At 46.4% G+C, this 20,942-nt stretch overlaps 1 protein-coding gene across 2 annotated transcripts in view; it reads left to right on the top strand.

Moving 5' to 3' along the window:
• The first annotated feature begins 5,818 nt into the window (after nucleotides 1-5,818).
• The window catches only part of LOC137431018 (uncharacterized), a 70,145-nt gene continuing 55,021 nt past the window's right edge, over nucleotides 5,819-20,942 (top strand). For both annotated transcript variants that reach the window (XM_078781332.1, XM_078781333.1), the window contains exons 1-5: nucleotides 5,819-6,338; nucleotides 7,207-7,364; nucleotides 7,489-7,683; nucleotides 20,087-20,168; nucleotides 20,282-20,642. In XM_078781332.1, coding sequence (XP_078637458.1) covers nucleotides 5,858-6,338; nucleotides 7,207-7,364; nucleotides 7,489-7,683; nucleotides 20,087-20,168; nucleotides 20,282-20,642 — 1,277 coding nt within the window. In that variant the 5' untranslated portion in view covers nucleotides 5,819-5,857. The remainder of the gene's footprint in view (nucleotides 6,339-7,206; nucleotides 7,365-7,488; nucleotides 7,684-20,086; nucleotides 20,169-20,281; nucleotides 20,643-20,942) is intronic.

The following is a 20,942-nucleotide window of genomic DNA, read 5'->3' as shown; positions in this document are numbered from 1 at the left end:
GGAGAGAAAGAGAGGGAGAGAAAGAGGGGAAGAGACAAGAAAGAGAGGGAGAGAAAGAGAGAGAGAGAGAGACAAGAGAGGGAGAGAAAGAGAGGGAGAGACAAGAAAGAGAGAGAGAGAAAGAGAGGGAGAGAGAGAGAAAGAGAGGGAGAGAAAGAGAGGGAGAGAAAGAGAGGGAGAGACAAGAAAGAGAGAGAAAGAGAGGGAGAGAAAGAGAGGGAGAGACAAGAAAGAGAGGGAGAGAAAGAGGGGAAGAGACAAGAAAGAGAGGGAGAGAAAGAGAGAGAGAGAGAGACAAGAGAGGGAGAGAAAGAGAGGGAGAGACAAGAGAGAGAGGGCCGGTTCATGGGGCCCGACCGGCACTCTGACCATGACTTCACTGCCCTGACGAATCCGGGCAGCACAGAAGAATGCGGAAGCTATGGCCCCGGACTTGCGTTTGGGGTGACAACCACCAAGACGAGGCGCCCCCGGCTGGCACCATGAGGTTAATTCATTACGTTAAAGTTAATCACATTTCCCATCAGAGGTGAGGCTCCCACAAGGCTGTCTGAGTGCTGTGAACCACTCGGACATGACTGGGACCCCGGAAGTGTAATTACTTGGACCAATATTCCAGGATAAATATATGACAGCGGAAATGATTGAGCAGAGCGGCAGAGCGGCAGAGCGGCTGAGCGGCAGAGCGGCAGAGCGGCAGAGCGGCAGAGCGGCTGAGCGGCAGAGCGGCTGAGCGGCAGCGCCAAACCGAGCTCCAGAATGTTCCAGCTCCATTTAAAATCGTCTCGTCTTGCACGACTCATGCGGGCGACTTCTCGTTTCAACCTTTGTCATCCGCCTTGTGCTACAACTTGCGGTCAGCTCACATATTCCTACTTCCTTTTTAGGTCAATTGTCAGCGCTCAGAGTTGTTAAATTGGAATGCTGGTGGGAGAGTACCTCGTGGTGATTGCAGGCCAAAGGTTCCTTTTACCAATCACGTGTGAAGCGAAAAGCGCGGTTAAGCAATTGGGGCAGTCTGTCTGTCTGTCTGTCTGTCTGTCTGTCTGTCTGTCTGTCTGTCTACAAACGTCAGTTTTTGATCCAGGAACAACTTGATTTAAATCGAATGTTATATTTTGAACAGGAATCGGACCACGAATCGGACCACGAACCTGCCGATTAGCAGCACTTTGGGTCTGAATTCGTCAAATTCTACGTAGTCTCCTCCCGATCATACATGCGCACAGAGGAAGAAGGTAATTTTTTTTTTTTACTCTGTTTGCCTCACCTGTCTGGCAGTGAAGCCAAACTGAAAATCATTCCAAACAAGAAACTTACTCTTTTAAAGATGTCAAAAAGGACGCAAACAACGGGCGTGAAAGACTAACGAAACGTGTCAAATAAGGTGGTGTAAAAGACGCTGCATCAACGGCGGTAGACTTCTGGGAAAAAGTTTTTTTTTTTTTTTCCCTCCAGCCTTTAAAACCTTTATTTTATTTCAATTGAATTATATAGTTCAACATTGAACAACACAAATCACATTGTTGGCACTTACAAAAAGTGTTGAGCAGTACTTTTTTGTATACATATTTGAGGCTCGAGCACGGACTAGTACGAACACACTGAATGGATCAGGAAGCAACATGGCAAAAGGAAGAGTTAAGAGAGGAAGGAGGGGGGGGGGCACAAACAGCAGAGTTGAAGGCCGGGGTGGAATGAGGGGCAGCAAAGGATACATGGGGTGGCCAATATGGATACAGAAGGAATCTCTCAGTACGGGAAACTGGAAATTTAGAAGGAGGAGGGTTTGAGGTGTTCAGTAGGGGGTGTGGGGTTGGCAAGGGTGGAGAAGATCATGGTTTTGGATTGGAAATGATCTGAGATGATGGTGAACAGCTGATGATGATGGTTTTCTTGGGAAAACCACATTTCCAAGCTGGCCTCCAAAGCCAGTCGCCGACTGGGCATCCTCCGTCGTGCGAAGTCCTTCCTAGGCACACCTGAGCTCCTCACCACATACAAGGCTTTCATCCGCAGCTCAATGGAATACTGTTCTCCCCTCTGGGCTGGTGCTCCTGCCTCACACCTAGCTCGTCTTCATGCTGTTGAAACCAAAGCTTTCAGAATCATTGGAATCTCCCGCGATGAAGCTAACTCTGAGGGCCTTTCACTCACTCACCGCAGGCAGGTAGGTGGTCTTTCTGTCTTCTACCGACTCCTCTCCGGCCTTGCTCCCCCAGCTCTCTCTGTGCTCTGTCCCCCAAATATTCCTACAGGTCGCACAAGATCTGCTAGCAACCCTCTGATGGTTAAACTGCCGAAATCTCGGCTCTCTGCTCACCTTCACTCCTTCATTCCTCTTTTCTCCCGCCTCTGGAACAAACTCCCACACTCCCTTCAATCCCACTCCTCCCTCCAGGTCTTTAAAACATCTGTTCACCACCATCTCTTATCTTCCCCCATCCAAAACCTTGATGTTTTCTACCCCACTAATTCACCCCAGATCCACCTTGCTTGAAATTCCAACTTCTTTCCTGGAAGTCTTGGCAGTGTCCATATGTTTTATACCTCTCCCACCCCCCTTCCCATGCCTCCCCCCCCAAAGCCCTCTCCCTCCCACAGATCTCTCGATGTCTCCATGTCTCTCGGTCCCTGCTCTCAAATTTGCTGCTCGCAAACCCCACCCATGTCTTTTTTTTCTCAGGACTGCACGGGGTAATGTGTTCGATGAACTGGAAAGTATCAGTCGCCCACATCGACTTTTGAAGTCTCTTTTGTCAATGGGAGCCAACTACCTCTTGGGACGGGAATCAATCCACGGATGTATTTCTTGCTCGCTCGTCTTCTCTGTTGAGAGGTGCCTTTTTGGAGAAAAAGGTGAAACCAATTACATGGCAACAAAGGTAAGGACGTGTTCTTTAGCCCCAAAACCAAAGTGCACACTCAAACAAAGCTTGTCAAATGAATTCACAAGCACCTTGGCCCAAAGGCTGGGGTTCATGATACAAAAAAGGATATGTCCTGTAGTAGCTCTCCCTCCATCTGTTGTGTCCTACCGTGTTATTGGTGGGTTACCCTCCCTTTCCATTGCAATATGAGTTCCCTTGCAAGGAACTTCAACACAGGAGGAAGGTTTTAGATCCATAAAGCCTGCACTAGTGTTGCCAACGTATGATTGTTTGTCTGTGGTTTATCCTATTTAAATACTGAGCCTCAAGCAAGAAAGCAGCATGTACCTTTTTTGTACACCGCTCCTTTCCTATGCCAATTCCAGGTGCTGCATGACGTCATCGCCTTGCATCGAAAGGGGCCTGGTGATGACGTGCGCTGACTGGTGATGACGTGCGCTTAGTTTTCACTCCTGTTTCTTGTTTTCTTGTTTGTTTGTCCGGGAGATAGCTCAGCCATGTTTTGAGCTAGAAAGCTGAAATTTTGGAACTATACTGAGCACGTGCTTTGGTAAAAACGTCTATTTTTTGTTTTTTTGATTAATCAATTAATTGATCAATTACTTAATTATTATACATTTATTAAGAACTTATTTATTTCTTTTCTCATCTGGGCGATATCTCAGGCACTTTTTTTTTTTTTTTTTTTTTTTTTTTGTATACTGAATCGAGGCTCGTGAAAGAGCTAACATTTACTTCACAAACAAATCAACCAGACAAACAAAATATATAAAAAGCGGGAGCGGAAAACAAGATGGGGAGAGAAGGTGAAGCACACAAACACAACATTTGAGAGCAGGGAGATGTGTGGAAGGGAGAGGGCTTGGGGGGAGGAGGCATGGGAAGGGGGGGGGGGGGTGGAGGGAGAAGTATAAAACACAAGGACACCAATGACTTCCAGGACAGAAGTTGGTATTTCAAAAAAGTGGAATTGGGGTGAAATTAGCGGGGGTAGAAAAGATCAAGGTTTTGGATGGGGGAAGATAAGAGATGGTGGTGAACAGCTGTTTTAAAGACCTGGAGGGTGGAGTGGGATTGAAGAGAGTGAGGGAGTTTGTTCCAGAGGCGGGAGAAAAGAGGAATGAAGGAGTGAAGGTGAGCAGAGAGTCTTGATTTTGGCAGTTTGACCATAAGAGGGTTGCAGGCAGATTTTGTGCGACCTGTAGGAATATTTGCGGGACAGAGCCCAGAGAGAGCTGGGGGGGCAAGGCCAGAGAGGAGTCGGTAGAAGATGGAAAGACCACCAACCTGCCTGCGGTGAGTGAGTGAGAGGCCCTTGGAGTTAGCTTCATCGCGGGAGATTCCAATGATTCTGAATGCTTTGGTTTCAACAGCGTGAAGACGAGCTAGGTGTGAGGCAGGAGCACCAGCCCAGAGGGGAGAGCAGTATTCCATTGAGCTGCGGATGAAAGACTTCTTGACTTCTTGAGATAGGAAGCTGATATTTGGACACAACAGTGACCAAGTGATGTGCTATAAATGATATTTTTGATTTATTGATTAATCAATTAATTAATTAATTATTTTGATTAATGACTTATTTAATTTTCAAAAATTTACAGCTTCGGATGAAACACTGGTGGTTGAGGTATGCTATTAGCCAATTGATTAAGAAATTATTTTACGATTATTATTTATTAATTTTGATTAAGCAATTAATCAATGAATTATTGTATACATCTCCCTCCAAAACCATCTCTATGTGCTGCACGGTGGTATCACCGGGCGCCGAAGGCACCCCGGCAATGTCGCGCTGGAGGATGTTATTTATTTATTTGGCATGGGGTCGGTGTTCGTTGAATGTATCTGGACTTGTTAAAGTCTTTGTTTTGACGAGGCTGGAGTTCAAACCCTCGACCTCCCAGACTCGGAGAGGAAACTCAAACCATTACATGACTGTGTTCTCCTTATTCTGGCATTTTCTGGTCTGTTCTGGTTTTAGCTCTTCCATGAGCCTTGACTTCACGTACAAAAAACGCTACGATGACCTCCTCCCAAGGTATTCAATAATAGTTGAATGAATATGTATCTACTCTTCAGATTAGAGCACCTTGCTCATTCGTCGAGAATGGAATCTGCAGAGACCACAGCATGAATAATTTCTGAAGTTGGTCCTGAGAAAGTTGTGATGACCTTTAAATACAAACAGTGGGGTTAAGGGGAAACATAAAATAGTTACTAAGAAATTAATTCATTGTTCTACATATCCTCTAAAAAATATCTGGAGTAAACACAAAGGTGTCAAGCAGGTTATGAAGCAGCATGAACAAATAAAAGTTGCACAACGTTTTTGAGAAAGATATCAATGCTGGGTGTCACTATATTAGAAAGGAAATGGCACGTACGTACTGGAAGCTGATTCACCTGTATTAGCAGAAGCCTGTGGTAAAATACCACAATATAAAAAAAAGAAAAAAAAGGAAACCTTTTATTCTTAAACTGGTTTAAAGAGCTCAAAATGGGAGATTATATATTTCTTAAGAGGAAAGAAAAAAATTCAGGAGCATTCAAAGCAGCGATCTGTTGTCTATACATCACATGGGTTAAATTAATTTAGTCTGATTGAAGAAAATTATAATTTTCCCATTATTTTCCATTAACCTGAAGCAACGTTTATGAAAAATATTCTCTCCAGAGAGTGTTTCCGTATTTCAGAGTGGAACATAGACAGACAGGCAGACAGACAGACAAAAAGCGCAAGCCTAATATGTACATATTTCATATAAGGGACCAGTGGTCCATTCCTGTTATACAAATGACTATTTCTGTATAATGAAGCTTATTACATTCAATAATTTTTTGAGTAAAATGCATTTCTGGAAGAAACCGGAACAAAGTAACAGGCCTTGTGGTGAATACTTCCTTATCTGTGATCTCCAGGCCTCCTAATACCAGCTCTCTCAACAAGAAAATCAGAGTGCTGTAGAATGAGCCTGAGCATTCGGGAAATGGCCAGCATACTGAGCTTGGTGGTGGGGATTACATTGATCCTGGGACAGGCCACCTGCCAGGTCCAATTTGGGATCACTGTAGTTCGGGTGACTGAAGGGAGCCGCGCGAGTTTGGCGTGTGAGTGTGCGGATGGGAACTCCACGTCGGTGCGGTGGCTGCGGAATCCCAGGGTGCACGGAGTGGCCGAGCAGCAGATCAGCTGCCATGGAAATCACTGTTTTGTTCTCGACTACAAGCATGGACAAAATTGGACGGACGGTAACTACAAAATTCTGAACAACGGGACTCTTCGCGTCAGAGCGGTACTGATGCAGGATTCCGGTCTGTACTGGTGCCTGGTCAAGACTCCATGGACATCCTCCAGCCTCTGTAACCATACCTCATCATTGTGTGCGTCACAGCAACTGGGGAAAGCTTCAACCCATTGTCGAACACCTCCACCTCTCTTCATTTCAGGTCTGTCACACAGTCTGAAACAAGAATCTTTTTGAATTTCCATGACAGCTTCATCTCGAGGTTAATTCAACGTGATGACCTTTTGTGAACTTTGATCTGTGAATATGCTATTATCGTCAGGATGAAGCCTAACGATGAGAGGCGGCGATCCTGTTTAAGAGAGAACAAGCGTTACGCCTCGGTCCCCCGTCGGTGAAGTGATGCGAGTTGACAAAGTGGAAGACGCAGGAAACATGGAAGAGTCGATAATATTTGCGAGTGGGTTGGAGACAAACCCACACACCAGATTAGAAGTTAGTAGTTCGTTTATTTTTCAAGATATTCCGCTCACAAGGTTCAGACATATATGGCGGCGGCCATCTTGGATTTTGACGTGGCGACCCAATTTTCAATAGCGTTCTTCCTTATGCCTAGATACACCCACACACCAGATTAGAAGTTGGTACTTCCATTATTTTTGAGGATATTCCGCTCACAAGGTTCAGACATACATGGCGGCGGCCATCTTGGATTTTGACGTGGCGACCCAATTTTCAATAGCGTTCTTCCTTATGCCTAGATACACCCACACACCAGATTAGAAGTTAGTCGTTCATTTATTTTTCAAGATAATCCGCTCACAAGGTTCATCGCCCGCACGCACACACGCACGCACGGACGCACACACGGACGGAGGGGAAAACCATAGTCCCCCTTTCGCTCCGCGGTGCGACGGGGGACAAAAACATCATTTTCAAATCTGTCTTATGTCGCCTTCAAAAGACTTTCCAAAGAGTCACGTGCTCATGGCATTCATTTGGAAATTGCATTTTGCTGAGAAAAAAAATAATGTTTATGTTTTAACCTATCCATGTGTGATACGTTACAGTTCTCCCAAGACAACAGGAATACAAGGTCTCCGTCCATACAGGAAGCCCTTTGGGGTCTGGGACAGATGCAAAAGTCTTCATCAACTTATGTGGAGAAATTACTTGTGTGGAATCGGAGCTCAACACGTCAAAACCTAATCCTTTTGAAAAAGGGCAGGTAATATAATTTATGTTGTACAATGACACAAGAAACAATAACTGCACAATATTTATTCCACTTTATCAGCCCAATGTAGAGAAAATCCTTTTGATTGGAAATTCTAATCAACAAATCTTTACAGAAAGATGATTTTACCATCAATGGGCCTTACCTGGGACATCTTACCAACCTGAAGATCTGGCATGATGGTGCAGGAGTTCTATCAGACTGGTTTCTAGAGAAAGTTACAGTCAAGGAACCACTGTCCGGCATGTCGTACACCTTTACCTGTAACTGCTGGATTGACGGAAACTCAAGGAAAACTCTCTCAGATCAGGTATTGTGCTTACAGTAAAGCAAGTAATGAGGCCACGGAGTAATTACTAACATTTACAAATGTAAGCTTAGTTCCCAAAAGCAAATGTAAACACTGAACTGCAATGGGCGAAAGGCAAAATGGAGAATAGATATTTTTGAATTCTTAAATATCGAATCACAATCAGTGCATGAGGATTCAAAGTTGTTTGAAAGTGAAGGATGAAACATACCATTTATCATGGATTGCACCGCATATTTTGGATTGGTGGAAGATCATGGGAAATTCTCTCATCCCAGGTTTTAAAGGACTTTGTTATATTCCTGGCTGTAGCCAAACTCTGGCATAATGCTTAGATATTTAGAGCATCGGCTCTGAGTCTGTGAGGTAGGTGGTTTGAACCCCGGCTGAGTCATACCAAAGACTTTCAAAATGGTATGTTCTGCTTCCTTGCTTGATGCGTTATGGGCCTTGATGTATTTAATAAAGATAAAGCACAGACAGGCAACCATTACAGAGGCTTAATGGGCCCAATGGCGTCCTCCTGCATTGACGTTCCTTGGAATGGAATGTAAATATTGTTGCGGTTTTGGAATAAAGGATAACGCCCTCATAGGTAGACGCACCACAACATGTAGCCTCGCGATAGTATAGTTATTTCTTAGTAAATGTAAGGTAGTCTCCTTTCCTGTGTTAGTTTGCGTTGAGTAGGCCAGTGAGTAGGCCCGAATTGTGCTGGAATGCCACGTGTTCGGCCTGAACAAGTCTGGCAAAGGCCGAAGGGAGGAGCTGCAGGGGGAGTGGCCGGTAAGCGAAAGCCGCCATTCAGAGCTCGAGGGGAGTGGCTAACCACGGCAATGGGAGGCGGAGCATGGAACATTCTGGTGAGACTCGGGGCCATAAAACCCTGCTCCGAACCCACCCCCCCCCCCCCCCCCCACCTCAGTCAGCGTCGTGTGCACAGGCAGTGGAGTTGAGTTGAGCTGGAGAACACGCAGGAGACGAGTCAGAACGAGAGAGGGAGAGAATCGCCCAGCCCCTGAACAATTGCTTATTATCATCGTTGCACACGAACTTTCCCCGTGCCCCGTGCCCTGCGCTCTGCTGCGCTGTATTAATCGCGCTCGAGAAGACGACCCGTTCCGGGCCACAGACACGCAATCTCCTCCTGCCTGCCTTTTCCTGCATACGTGCCGTGACCGACAGAGGGCCACGCCGGCCGAGCTGTCCGGAGTGGATGCCGTCAGGACGCGTTTGGGAACGCGAACATTTCCTTCCTTCTTTTTCCCCGCGTGAGTGAGAGGGCCCTGTGTCTGGAAATAAGTTAAAACTGTTCAGCTTCTGCTCTGTGTCCCCTTTCCTTTATCCAGATTATTGTACATTGTAAATAAATTGTGTTCTTCCTCTGATTTGACCATTCCCGTCCCTTCCATTAATTGGCTTAACATAGTACAAATAAAACCGCTCGAATCGGGTTCCATAAAAGTAACGGCATGAGTCACTTGATACGCATACCGCTCGGGCATAATCGATTAGCGTGGCTTGTGCGAGGTCCGGTCCCCGTTTTTGTGGCAGCGTGGGTCAAAGGTACGAGCGGCGTCGACCCGATACCCTTTTTCACGCTTGCTGCGGAAGTGGCGATTCGGCCTCGTGGACACGAAGACCCAAGGGGAAAAAGGGGTTTAATCTCCCCTTTTGTAACATGGACGGGCTTCGGGAGATCCGCAACAAATTGGTGTCTAGGAGTGGGATAATTGGACCTAGAGTGCGCTTCATGCACTCGAAATTACGTGCGCACGAAATTTAGTTGTTACATCAAATTTATATTCGTACCATGGCTGGCCAAGGCGGTCAAATGCCGGTGGGAATATTAGACGAAGATTTAATGACCCAGGACCAACAGGGACAGTTGGTAGAGGAGGAAATTGATGAGGGTGCGGCAGTTGGCGAAGGAAGTGGTAGCGCCTCACACTTGGTAGTGGTGGCCGGGCGCGCTGTGCGGGCCGGGTTCGACATTGAGTTATACCTGGCCCAAATAATGGCAAAAATGGACACCCAAGGGGATAACATGAAAGAAATGAAAATGGGTTGGAAAGCAAAATGGACACCCAGAGGGACGAAGGAAGGTGTAACATGGAGGGGTTGGAAAACAAAATGGGTGGTCACATGGAAAAATTGAGGGAGGAATCCAGGTGCGATCTGCAGAAGATGAGGGCAGAATGAAAGAGGGACATAAAAAAAATGGGGGAGGACATTGGGCGCAGGTTGAGCGGGAAGGTCGTGGTGGTACGCGACGAGGTGACGCGGTGTGGAGAACGCATGTGGAGCGAGCTTGAGCGAAGGACAGCCAAGTTGACTGGGGCTATGGGAGTAGCGACACGGGGTGTGGAGGAGCCGGCGATCGTCGCATTGGAAAACCAAATTTTGGGGGCGCCGGCGAAGGCTGAGTTGGAAAAAGAAATTTTAGGGGCGCCGACGATCGTCGTGATAGAAAAAGAAATAATTGGGGCAGAAGAGACGAGAGAGAAAGGGAGCAAACCGTGGGAGAAAGAGATGGAGTGTGAACAAAGTCTGTGTTTGCACCGTGATGCCGGGCTTGCTAACTCAATGGAAAGTTTGCAGGTGCTGGCGGAGGAGGAGGGCCCCGCGGTGAGTAACAAAAATGGCGCGAATGTGTTTGGTGTGAATGGGTGTCCGGTGTGCTTGGGACAGAGGCGAGACCGGGCGTTCGCGATGGGCCCATTGTGCGGTATGAGAGGGCGTGCGTGGAGCGCGAGTGTGTTACGGGATGTGTACGAGAAGAGTGTGTGGAGGAAGAGTGTGCACCAGAGTGTGTGATGGCCGAGTGTGCACCACAGTGTGCAATGGCTGAGTGTGTTATGGAGTGTGTAACGAGAGTGTGTGCACCAGAGTGTGCAGGAAAAGAGTGTGTTACGGAGTGTGAGCGAGAATGTACACCGGAGTATGAGCGGGAGTGCGCACCTGTGGGTGTGGAAAAAGAGTGTGCGATGGCCGAGTGTGTGAAGGCCGAGTGCGTACTGAAGTGTGTGAAAGGCGCGAGTGTGCCTGGGTGGTGTGCATTGGAGTGTGCAATACTGGAGGGTGAGGAAGAATGCACAACGGAGTGTGTGAGGGGTGCGTGTGCGCCTGGGTGGTGTGCACGGAGGGTGCGGTAAGGGAGTGTGTGAGGGGCGCGTGTGCGCCTGGGTGTGCGAGTGCGGAGTGGGTCGCGCGTGGTGAGGACGCGGCTCAAGCATCGACACTGACCGGGGTAGCGCCTAGCGGGACGTGTAGCAGACGTGAGCCCCCGGTGAGTTGTGTGCTGCAGGGACCGGAGGGAATCCGTGCTGCGTCGGTCTCACAAGGACCGGCATGCACGATTCATCCCTCTGGCCCCCGCACTGTATGGTTGGTGCCGTATGGAGGCAAGGCCGATCGGCCGGGTTCAAGGGGAGGTAGGAGTTTCCGGAGCCACGCACCTTGTCGGGTGCGGTGCTCCGACCATGGCCGGTTGGGCCATCGTGCGTGGGACCGCGAGGCCCCGCACAGGGATGAAGCCCGGCACCTCGGCCCATCGATCCCTCCCCCCTTGGATCGAAAATGCCGGACGGACACCACATACAGGCGACCAACCACCCGCATGGATCGCTCGGCCCTTCGAGGTCGAGCCGTGACAATGTACCTCCGTGAATGGGGGCTCGTAGTTTGGCGGACTGAGAGTAATGTACCCCACGTGGGGGAATGGTAGTGTCACCATTCCTCCCACGGGGGGCCCATGAGCATTAGTTTAGGGGGATGGCAGTGACAGGCACATGGGGGTGCCAGCCATGGTTGCCTCCATGGGGCACCAAAGCTAGCCGAGGGAGGGCTAGGATAATTGTTAGGGAATTAGAAGACCTTAGGGACGTGAGATTTAAGTAGTGACACCTGAACTATAGAGGGGACGTAGACAGTTTAGGTGGATGTTAAAGGAAAGGGAGTGCATAGTGTAAAGGGACGACAGGGAAGCACGAGTTTTAGGGGAAGTAGTTAGATAGATGATGCTGTGTGGTTGAGGAATTGTGTGTGGAAAATAAATGGAATTGTGTTGAGGTGTGTGAGAAATAAGTTGTGTGCGAGATAAATGGTGTGTGAGATAAGTGTTGTGGAATGCTTGGTGTGGAATAAAAGGTGTGGAATGCATGGTGCGAAGGATTGAATGGGGGAGAGGTGGAACCCATTCACGAAAGCCCAGGGGGGGGGGGGTGGGTAATGTAAAGCCAGGTAGAGGGTGTAGGTAAATTTGCATGGATGTTGACACCTATGGTGCGGACAGTAGAAAGTAGTGTTTTGTTGGGTGCAGTAGTCTGTGGAATGGCTGGGTGTGTGGCTTACTTAGTGCGTATGGTTGTTGAGGCACTCTGCCACTGATAGTTTGTTGGCCAGGTGAGGCCGTAGGTAGGCTCTGGGAGCCGATTAGGGTAGTTGTTGAGTGGGGCCCGAGGATCCCAGGAGAGGACCCGGGTTGCCCGATGCCAAAGTGGGCACAGAGGGGGTAAGTGCCAGGGGGGGCCTTCCCCAGTTAGGTAGTCGCGGCAGCAGGTAAGCTCGGTTGGCGGCTTCAGTGGCGGAGGTGCGCAGGTAGTTAAACCTACTGGTCGGGCCACACGACCCAGCCCCGAAATTGTGCGAGGACACAGATAGAAAATTTACGGGGGTGAGACCCAAATTTGGAGGGCACCACAGCGTGGGCAATGGGAATCTGGTGCTTAGAACCACATAGTTTAAAGAGGCCGATTGGCGCGGTACGACCCCGGGCAGTATAACAGTGTAAATGTTAGTAGTGTAGTTAGGATGAGAAATCCCTTCGCACCATCCACAGCCAGTCACCAAGGAGGACGAGCTCCACACCGAGGCTCTGTGGGCTCATTGAGTGGTAAGACGCATCCTGACGTGATGAGACATTGTTGTTTGTTCCATCCCTTCCTTCTTGGGAGGGATTGGGAGACGAATTTGGTATAGAGGGGGATATGGGAGACAAGACGTAGAGACGGATTGTAAATACAAGGGGGGCTAGGATCGTGTAGCCAACGGTGGGGGGTATGGACGGCTAGGGACGAGTCTGCTCTGCTCACTCTTCTGCGTCCCTCGCACCGCACCAGGCATGGTGGTGCCTGGTCACCTTGTTTTTCTGTGTGCCACTGCGTCTTTTCCGCTTGCTTGTTGTGCTTTGTCTCTCCCCCCCACCCCAGGACCATTTTGGAGGCTGAACTGTGCAGCACCATCGACCTGTGCAGCATCCCTCCTGCACATTGCTGCCAATCCTTTTGCTGCACCCTTGTCACACCAGTGCAGCCGACCTGTGCAGCATTTTTGCTGCCACAAACCTTTTTACTGTACCTTGTCACTCATTATGGACCACAAGCCTTGTGGCCTTGCACCTCTGCTGTGCAGCATCTTGCTGTAAAATCATCTTGCAGCTTCGGCCCACCTGTTTGAGTGGCACTGATGCCACGCAGTTGGACCACGTGAGAACGGCCCTGCTGGCCAATGAAAAGCAATTGTGTGCATTATTTGCTATTGTGTGCTAAGGATAAAGAAGATGTGTAAGTTTAGTTGGCCCTGATGCTTCAAATGGCCTGTATGCCGGTCAGGGGGCCAGCCGGTTTGTTAGACGCACATGGAAAAAGCAAGAAGCAAGAAGCAAGATGCAAGATGCAAGCAGCAAGTGCCATTTATGAGTGTGTTGTTGTGTTCTCTCCCCTCCAATCTTCGCTTCCAAAAGGTACAGGTCCTGGGTCATGGAGTTGTAAATATACGTGCATGTAAATATAAGAATGTGGCCCAATGGCTATGTGTTTAGTTTGAAAATTCCGGAAATACTCGGGTAGTTGTGAGTGTGAAACTGTTAGATAGCTGCTCAACGCAATAAGAGGGCCATACAGTCATGTGAAAAAGTAAGTACACCCCATGTAAAGTTTTGACTTTTTCAACATATTTCAACATACAGCTATTTGATCTTCATTTCAACAATATTGATAGATAAAGGTGATATAATATAACAAATATCATGAAACATTTACATTTTGTAGTCCATTGTATAATTTAAATAAACATAAATGCAAATTTCGCATGTGGAAAAAGTAAATACACCCCTACATTTATCACTACTTCAAACACCTAAAATTAGAATCATGTGCACCAACTCAGGTGCAAATGATTAGAACATCGTTAGAGAGGATCTTGGAGGAGCCTGTCTTATTTAAACCTCAGACATTTAGTTTGGTTTGCTCTTTGTTGTTGAAGTGTGTGGCGTCACCATACCTAGATCAAAACAGCTCTCTGAGGCCTTCAGAAAGAAGGATATAGATCCCTACGAGTCTGGGAAGGGATTTAAAACGATCTCCAAACAATTTGAAATCAATCATCGACTGCCCGGAAGATCATCTACAAGTGGAGAAGATTCCAAACAACTGCCAACTTGTTCAGGCCAGGCCGCCCCAGCAAGTTCAGCCCGAGAGCAGACCGGAAGATGCTGAAATAAGTCTCTAAGAACCCCAGAATGTTATCACGGGACCTACAGGTAGCTCTTGCCACTGTTGATGTCAAAGTGCACGAGTCTACCATTAGAAAGAGGCTGCACGAATTTGATCGACATGGGAGGTGTGCCAGGAGGAAACCTTTGCTGTCCAGAAAGAACATCAGGGCAGGACTAAAGTTTGCCAATGAACACCTAGGCAAAGACCAGCACTTCTGGAACAATGTGCTCTGGACAGATGAGTCAAAGGTAGAGCTATTTGGCCGCAGTACCAGAAGACATGTTTGGCGAAAAAAAAAGACAGCATTTGACCACAACAACCTGATACCAACTGTAAAGCATGGTGGTGTAAATATTATGGTTTGGGGCAGCTTTGATGCATCAGGGCCTGGGCAGCTTACCATCATGGAATCCACTATGAATTCTTCATTGTACCAGAGGGTGCTTGAGGATAATGTGAGGCCATCTGTCGGAAAGTTGAAGCTCAACCGAAGGTGGACATTGCAACATGACAATGACCCTAAACATACCAGTAAATCCACCAAGGAATGGCTGAAAAGAAAGAAATGGAGGGTTCTGGAATGGCCAAGTCAAAGCCCGGATCTAAATCCCATCGAGATGTTGTGGGGGGATTTGAAATGAGCTGTGCATGCAAGAAACCCCTCAAACATCACACAGCTGAAAGAATTCTGCATGGAGGAGTGGGCAAAAATGTCTCCCAGTCAATGTCAGAGACTGATAGACAGTTATAAGAAACGCCTACTTGAGGTTGTTTCTGCCAAAGGGGGCAATACCACCTATTAGAGCGAAGGGTGTACTTACTTTTTCCACATGGGAAATTTGCATTTATGTTTATTGAAATTATACAATGGACTACAAAATGTAAATGTTTCATGATATTTGTTATATTATATCACCTTTATCTGTCAATATTGTTGAAATGAAGATCAAATAGCTGTATGTTGATATATGTTGAAAAAGTCAAAACTTTACATGGGGTGTACTTACTTTTTCACGTGACTGTATCTAGTGCTAAAAATGTCGCACACATGGGTCAGAGTAAATGCCAGGGGGAATCACACCTATGTGTCACATTTAAACGTAATGGTAATTTTGCATGCCAGGCTCTACCGGTCGTTCCATTGGTGGGTTCGACTCGAGAGGAGTCTGGTGAGAGAGGGGTGTAGTGTTGCGGTTTTGTGAATAAAGGATAACCCCCTCATAGGTAGACGCACCACAACATGTAGCCTCGCGATAGTATAGTTATTTCTTAGTAAATGTAAGGTAGTCTCCTTTCCTGTGTTAGTTTGCGTTGAGTAGGCCAGTGAGTAGGCCCGAATTGTGCTGGAATGCCATGTGTTCGGCCTGAACAAGTCTGGCAAAGGCCGAAGAGAGGAGTTGCAGGGGGAGTGGCCGGTAAGCGCGAGCCGCCAGTCAGAGCTCGAGGGGAGTGGCTAACCACGGCAACGGGAGGCGGAGCATGGAACATTCGGGTGAGACTCTGGGGGGGGGGGGGGGGGCATAAAACCCTGCTCCGAACTCCCCCACCTCAGTCAGAGTCATGTGCACAGGCAGTGGAGTTGAGTTGAGCTGGAGAACGCGCAGGAGACGAGTCAGAACGAGAGAGGGAGAGAATCGCCCAGCCCCTGAACAATTGCTTATTATCATCGTTGTACACGAACTTTCCCCGTGCCCCGTGCCCTGCACTCTGCTGCGCTGTATTAATCGCGTTTGAGAAGACGACCCGTTCCGGACCACAGACACACGATCTATTCCTGCCTGCCTTTTCCTGCATACATGCCGTGACCGCCAGAGGGCCACGCCGGGCGAGCTGTCCGGATTGGACGATGTCACGATGCGTTTGGGAACGTGAACATTTCCTTCCTTCTTTTTCCCTGCGTGAGTGAGAGGGCCCTGTGTCTGGGATTTAGTTAAAACTGTTAAGCTTCTGCTCTGTGTCCCTTTCCTTTATCCGGATTATTGTACATTGCAAATAAATTGTGTTCTCCCTCTGATTTGACCATTCCCGTCCCTTCCATTAATTGGCTTAACATAGTACAAATAAAACCGCTCGAATCGGGTTCCATAAAAGTAACGGCACGAGTCACGTGATGCGTATACCGCTCGGGGCGTAATCGATTAGCGTGGCTTGTGCGAGGTCCGGTCCCCGTTTTAGTGGCAGCGTGGGTCAAAGGTACGAGCGGCATCGACCCGATACCCTTTTTCGCGGTTGCTGCGGAAGTGGTGAATCGGCCTCATGGACACGAAGACCCAAGGGGAAAAAGGGGTTTAATCCCCCATTTTGTAACGTGGACGGGCTTCGGGAGATTCGCAACAATATATATATATATATATATATATATAATATATATATATATATATATATATATATATATATATATATATATATATATACACATATATATATATATATATATATATACACATATATATATATATATATATATACACATATATATATATATATATATACACATATATATATATATATATATATATACACATATATATATATATATATATATATATATATATATATATATATATATATATATATATATATATACACATATATATATATATATATATATATATATATATATATATATATATATACATATATATATATATATATATATATATATATATATATATATATATATATATATACATATATAAAAATAAATATATATTGTTACAGACCGCGGATTAGATGTTATATTTGCCGAGCGGAGGCTCCGCGACCGAACAGTTATTCCCCGACTAAAACCCGATTCAACCCAAACGTTGGCCGTATCGCGCCACCGCTATTCAATCGGGAAAAGACTAAGACGACAAATGCAAAGAGGAAAAGGAATAAGACGAGAAAAGGGTTGAAAATACTACTAAATTTATTTACTATTTACAGGCTCAAAATAACCAAGGAGAAGGAAAGATAATAAAATAATATACAGAAGCTTTTTAGAGACACAGGGAAAATACTAGCTTATCTAACAGGCTTACTTACTACCCAGGACAGAACAAACAAAGACACTGACTCACGCGGGGAATTGCAGAGTGGATTGCTGGAAGGAGGTGTGTGTCTGGAGGGGGGAGGACGGCACGGAGCTGGCTGGAGCTTGATCCCGCACGGGACGTCGGGCTGGACCTCGACGGCCGCTGATGCCACCGAGCCTGTCGTGTGCGCGGAGTCACGGGTCGGAGCTGCTTGTCTCAGTAAAAACGCATCTGCTCTGGCGACCCAGCCCTTTCTTTGGACTCAGTAAGAGCGCAACTCTCTGACGACCCAGCTCTTTCTCCTCCCTCCTTGTCTCAACTCAAAGCGCATCTGCTTGTCTCCTCCCTTGGACTCCTCTCCTTTCTCTGTAAAAGCTCATCTGCTTGGGGAACGCCCCGCCGTGGGTTATATAGGCCCCGCCCCTCATCCTTTGCGAACCTCCCCCAAACGCTCTTCCTCCGCCCTCTCAAACCAAACCCCTCGTGCTTAGTTGGTTGTTCGGGGCTGGCTCACTCCTCCCCTCTATGACGAGGTGGAGACACGCCTTTCTTCCCCAACCCTGCCTCGTGGCCAATGGTGGTTGAAGAAAACCGCCCAAAATGCAGTTGGCCATTGAAATGAACTGAAAGGGGATCTACTCTTATTTCACTTGGTACAATGGAGTATTTAAGTTAATGGGAGACACAGCCTTACCCTAAGACACATAATAGGATATAAGCTATCGAACAGGGGCATTCTATGATTGGCTGACGTGTATGCTTATGGACTAATTACCGAGACGCCCTTTTTATCTTTACACAACTCCGGAGGCAGGAGGGGCCATATCCAACCAATGGTACACAGGAGTTTACCACAATCCAATACACACAATCCAAAAAATGCCATCCTCATATCCGCAACAATATATACACATATATATACAGTGCATTCAGAAAGTATTCAGACCCCTTCACTTTTTTCACATTTTGTTATGTTGCAGCCTTATGCTGAAATCATTTAAATTCATTTTTTCCCTCATCAATCTGCTCTCAATACCCCATAATGACAAAGAGAAAACAGGATTTTAGAAAGTTTTGCAAATTTCTTAAAAAGAAAAAACTGAATAATCACATTTACAGAAGTATTCAGACTCTTTGCTATGACACTTGAAATTTAGCTCAGGTGCCTCCCATTTCTCTTGATCATCTTTGAGATGTTTCTCCACCTTGATTGGAGTCTACCTGTTTTGAAAAACAATTGATTGGACATGATTTGGAAAGGCACACACCTGTCTATATAAGGTCTCACAGCTGACAATGCATATCAGAGCAAAAACCAAGCCATGAGGTAGAAGGAACTGCCTGCAGAGCACAGGGACAGGATTGTGTCGAGGCACAGATCTGGGGAAGCCTACAACAAAATTTATGCTGCATTGAAGGTTCCCAAGAGCACAGTGGCCTCCATTATTCTTAAATGGAAGAAGTTTGGAACAACCAGGACTCTTCCTAGAGCTGGCCGCCCGGCCAAACTGAGCAATCGGGGGAGAAGGGCCTTGGTAAGAGGTAATCAAGAACACGATGGTCACTCTGGCTGAGCTCCAGAGATCATGTGTGGAGATGAGAGAAACTTCCAGAAGGACAACCATCACTGCAACACTCCACCGATCTGGGCTTTATGGCAGAGTAGCCAGACGGTAGCCTCTCCTCAGTGAAAGACACATGCATACATTTTTAGCCTTGTGTTAGCTTAGTGGTTAGGGTGCCGGCTTGGGATCCTCGGATCCTGGGTTCGAATCCCGGTCGATCGCTGAATTAACACCAGGGTGGTGGACTCAGCCTGTCATCCTTCCGAGGTCGGCAAATTGAGTACCAGCTTGCTGGGATGAATGATCCCGGTGTGTACCCGGTTTAGAATAGGTACACTGTATCCCTGCTCATCGTAAGAGGCGACTAAGGGTTGGCGTCAGGAAGGGAATCCGGCCATAAAAAACGCCTCAAAAAGGGAACCATGAGGTCATGGGGCCCGCAAGGCTGACCCCCGCTTTAGCGGGGAAAAATGGCCTCAAAACGATCATTCATTCATTTCATTTTATTTTCTGCTCTTCTCTTACACCAGAAGCTTTATCATAGCATCCGAAGAGTATCTTACAATCGCTGCTCTGATATCTATCCACATATAACACTCTTCATTGTTTCCCTCCTTGTTGTCATCCCTTTCTCTTGATACTTTATATTGACGGGTTATCCAGATTGCAACGCTCTCTTGCTATTTTCTCTTTCTTTTCACGCCTATATGTCATCTTGTAGCTTAGCTTTCCAGTCCTGTCCTTCAATGTATTGCCTAATTAAACCAAGTATCACTTACGGCAACTCTATCAAACTCCTCACTATCCACTTAAAGCTTTCCTATCTTATGATTTAAGCTCCTTGCGTTGGTATCAAAAAGTTTTAACTTTTCTCTTCCGGAATCCGGTAATAGTTTTTTTTGCTGCCTTTCCTCATCATTCATGTTATCAGGAACAGTTTTCCATTTCTATATCCTCTCCACCCTCATCAAGCCGAAAAAAGCTTCAATTCCCTCCTCAAATCCCAATGCAAATTTTGCTTCCCCCCTTTCTGTTTTCCCTTAGATCATCATTCTAGAAACATTCCCTTTACCCCAGTAACGATTCTCAAGACTTTCTAAACACAAAACATGGCTGACATAAGGAAACCGGAAGTTCATGTCAGCTTACTCTCTGTTAATCCTATAAAAGACATAACCGAGAATGCTAGTTACAAATTAGAAAACATCCTTGTTGATAGAATGTTTGTAGTAATTAGTAACTCACAGCATTCTTCGATGTATTACAGTGATTAATTGTATGTGCAAATGAAGCACAATCATTAAATTTATATTTTTATTTCCAGGTTAAAAATCGAAATAAAGTTTCCCGGCAAATCAGGAAACATCAAAAAGAGGATGAAGAGACCAATTTGAGTGTTGCGCGAGGTCAGTTTTGTTATATTTCCCTTGTCTTTATTTGAAGTAATGTATGTTATCTGGTCGTGAATGTGGATCAGAGTTACACAATGTTTTCTTTACCTGCTCATTTTTCAACGTAGACAACGAACCACTCCACAAACATCCTCTGCCATCATGGGAACTACAAAATCGCCTCATCAGTAACTCCTCGGCCCTGTGGATATTTTGTGACTACGAGGGCAGCAACAAGGTTGTATCGGTTCTTTGTCCCATGTTTGTCCCATGTTTGGACACAGGCGAGCGGGAGAAGCCGCAAATGCCAACACCAGAAGACGACTCCTGCCCTGAAAGATCTCAGAGATGCTTGTTGCTATCTCGTCATGAAAAGAGGAATGAATTACAGAAGTACTGGTGCATATTTGGGCCTGCTGAGAATGGAACATGGGGGAGGTTGATCCCCCCCCCCCCCCCCCCCCCCCCCCACAGTTTGGAAAGGAAATGGTGGGTTCCTGTTTGTAGTTTGACTCCATTTAAATGGGAAATTGCATTTACAGCTGTTACTCTTAACAAGTAGTTTTTGGTTAAAGTTTTGCGAGATACGAATCCTAGCCTGAGTACAGTCACGTGAAAAAGTAAGTACACCCCATGTAAAGTTTTGACTTTTTCAACATATTTCAACATACTGCTATTTGATCTTCATTTCAACAATATTGATAGACAAAGGTGATATAATACAACAAATATCATGAAACATTTACATTTTGTAGTCCATTGTATAATTTAAATATACATAAATGCAAA

Source organism: Myxine glutinosa, chromosome 7 (genome assembly GCF_964187855.1).
Source record: "Myxine glutinosa chromosome 7, kmMyxGlut1.1, whole genome shotgun sequence".
NCBI classification, from domain to species: domain Eukaryota; kingdom Metazoa; phylum Chordata; class Myxini; order Myxiniformes; family Myxinidae; genus Myxine; species Myxine glutinosa.
The sequence above is the reverse complement of the archived record's forward strand: the minus strand, read 5'-3'. Positions and strand labels throughout refer to the sequence as shown.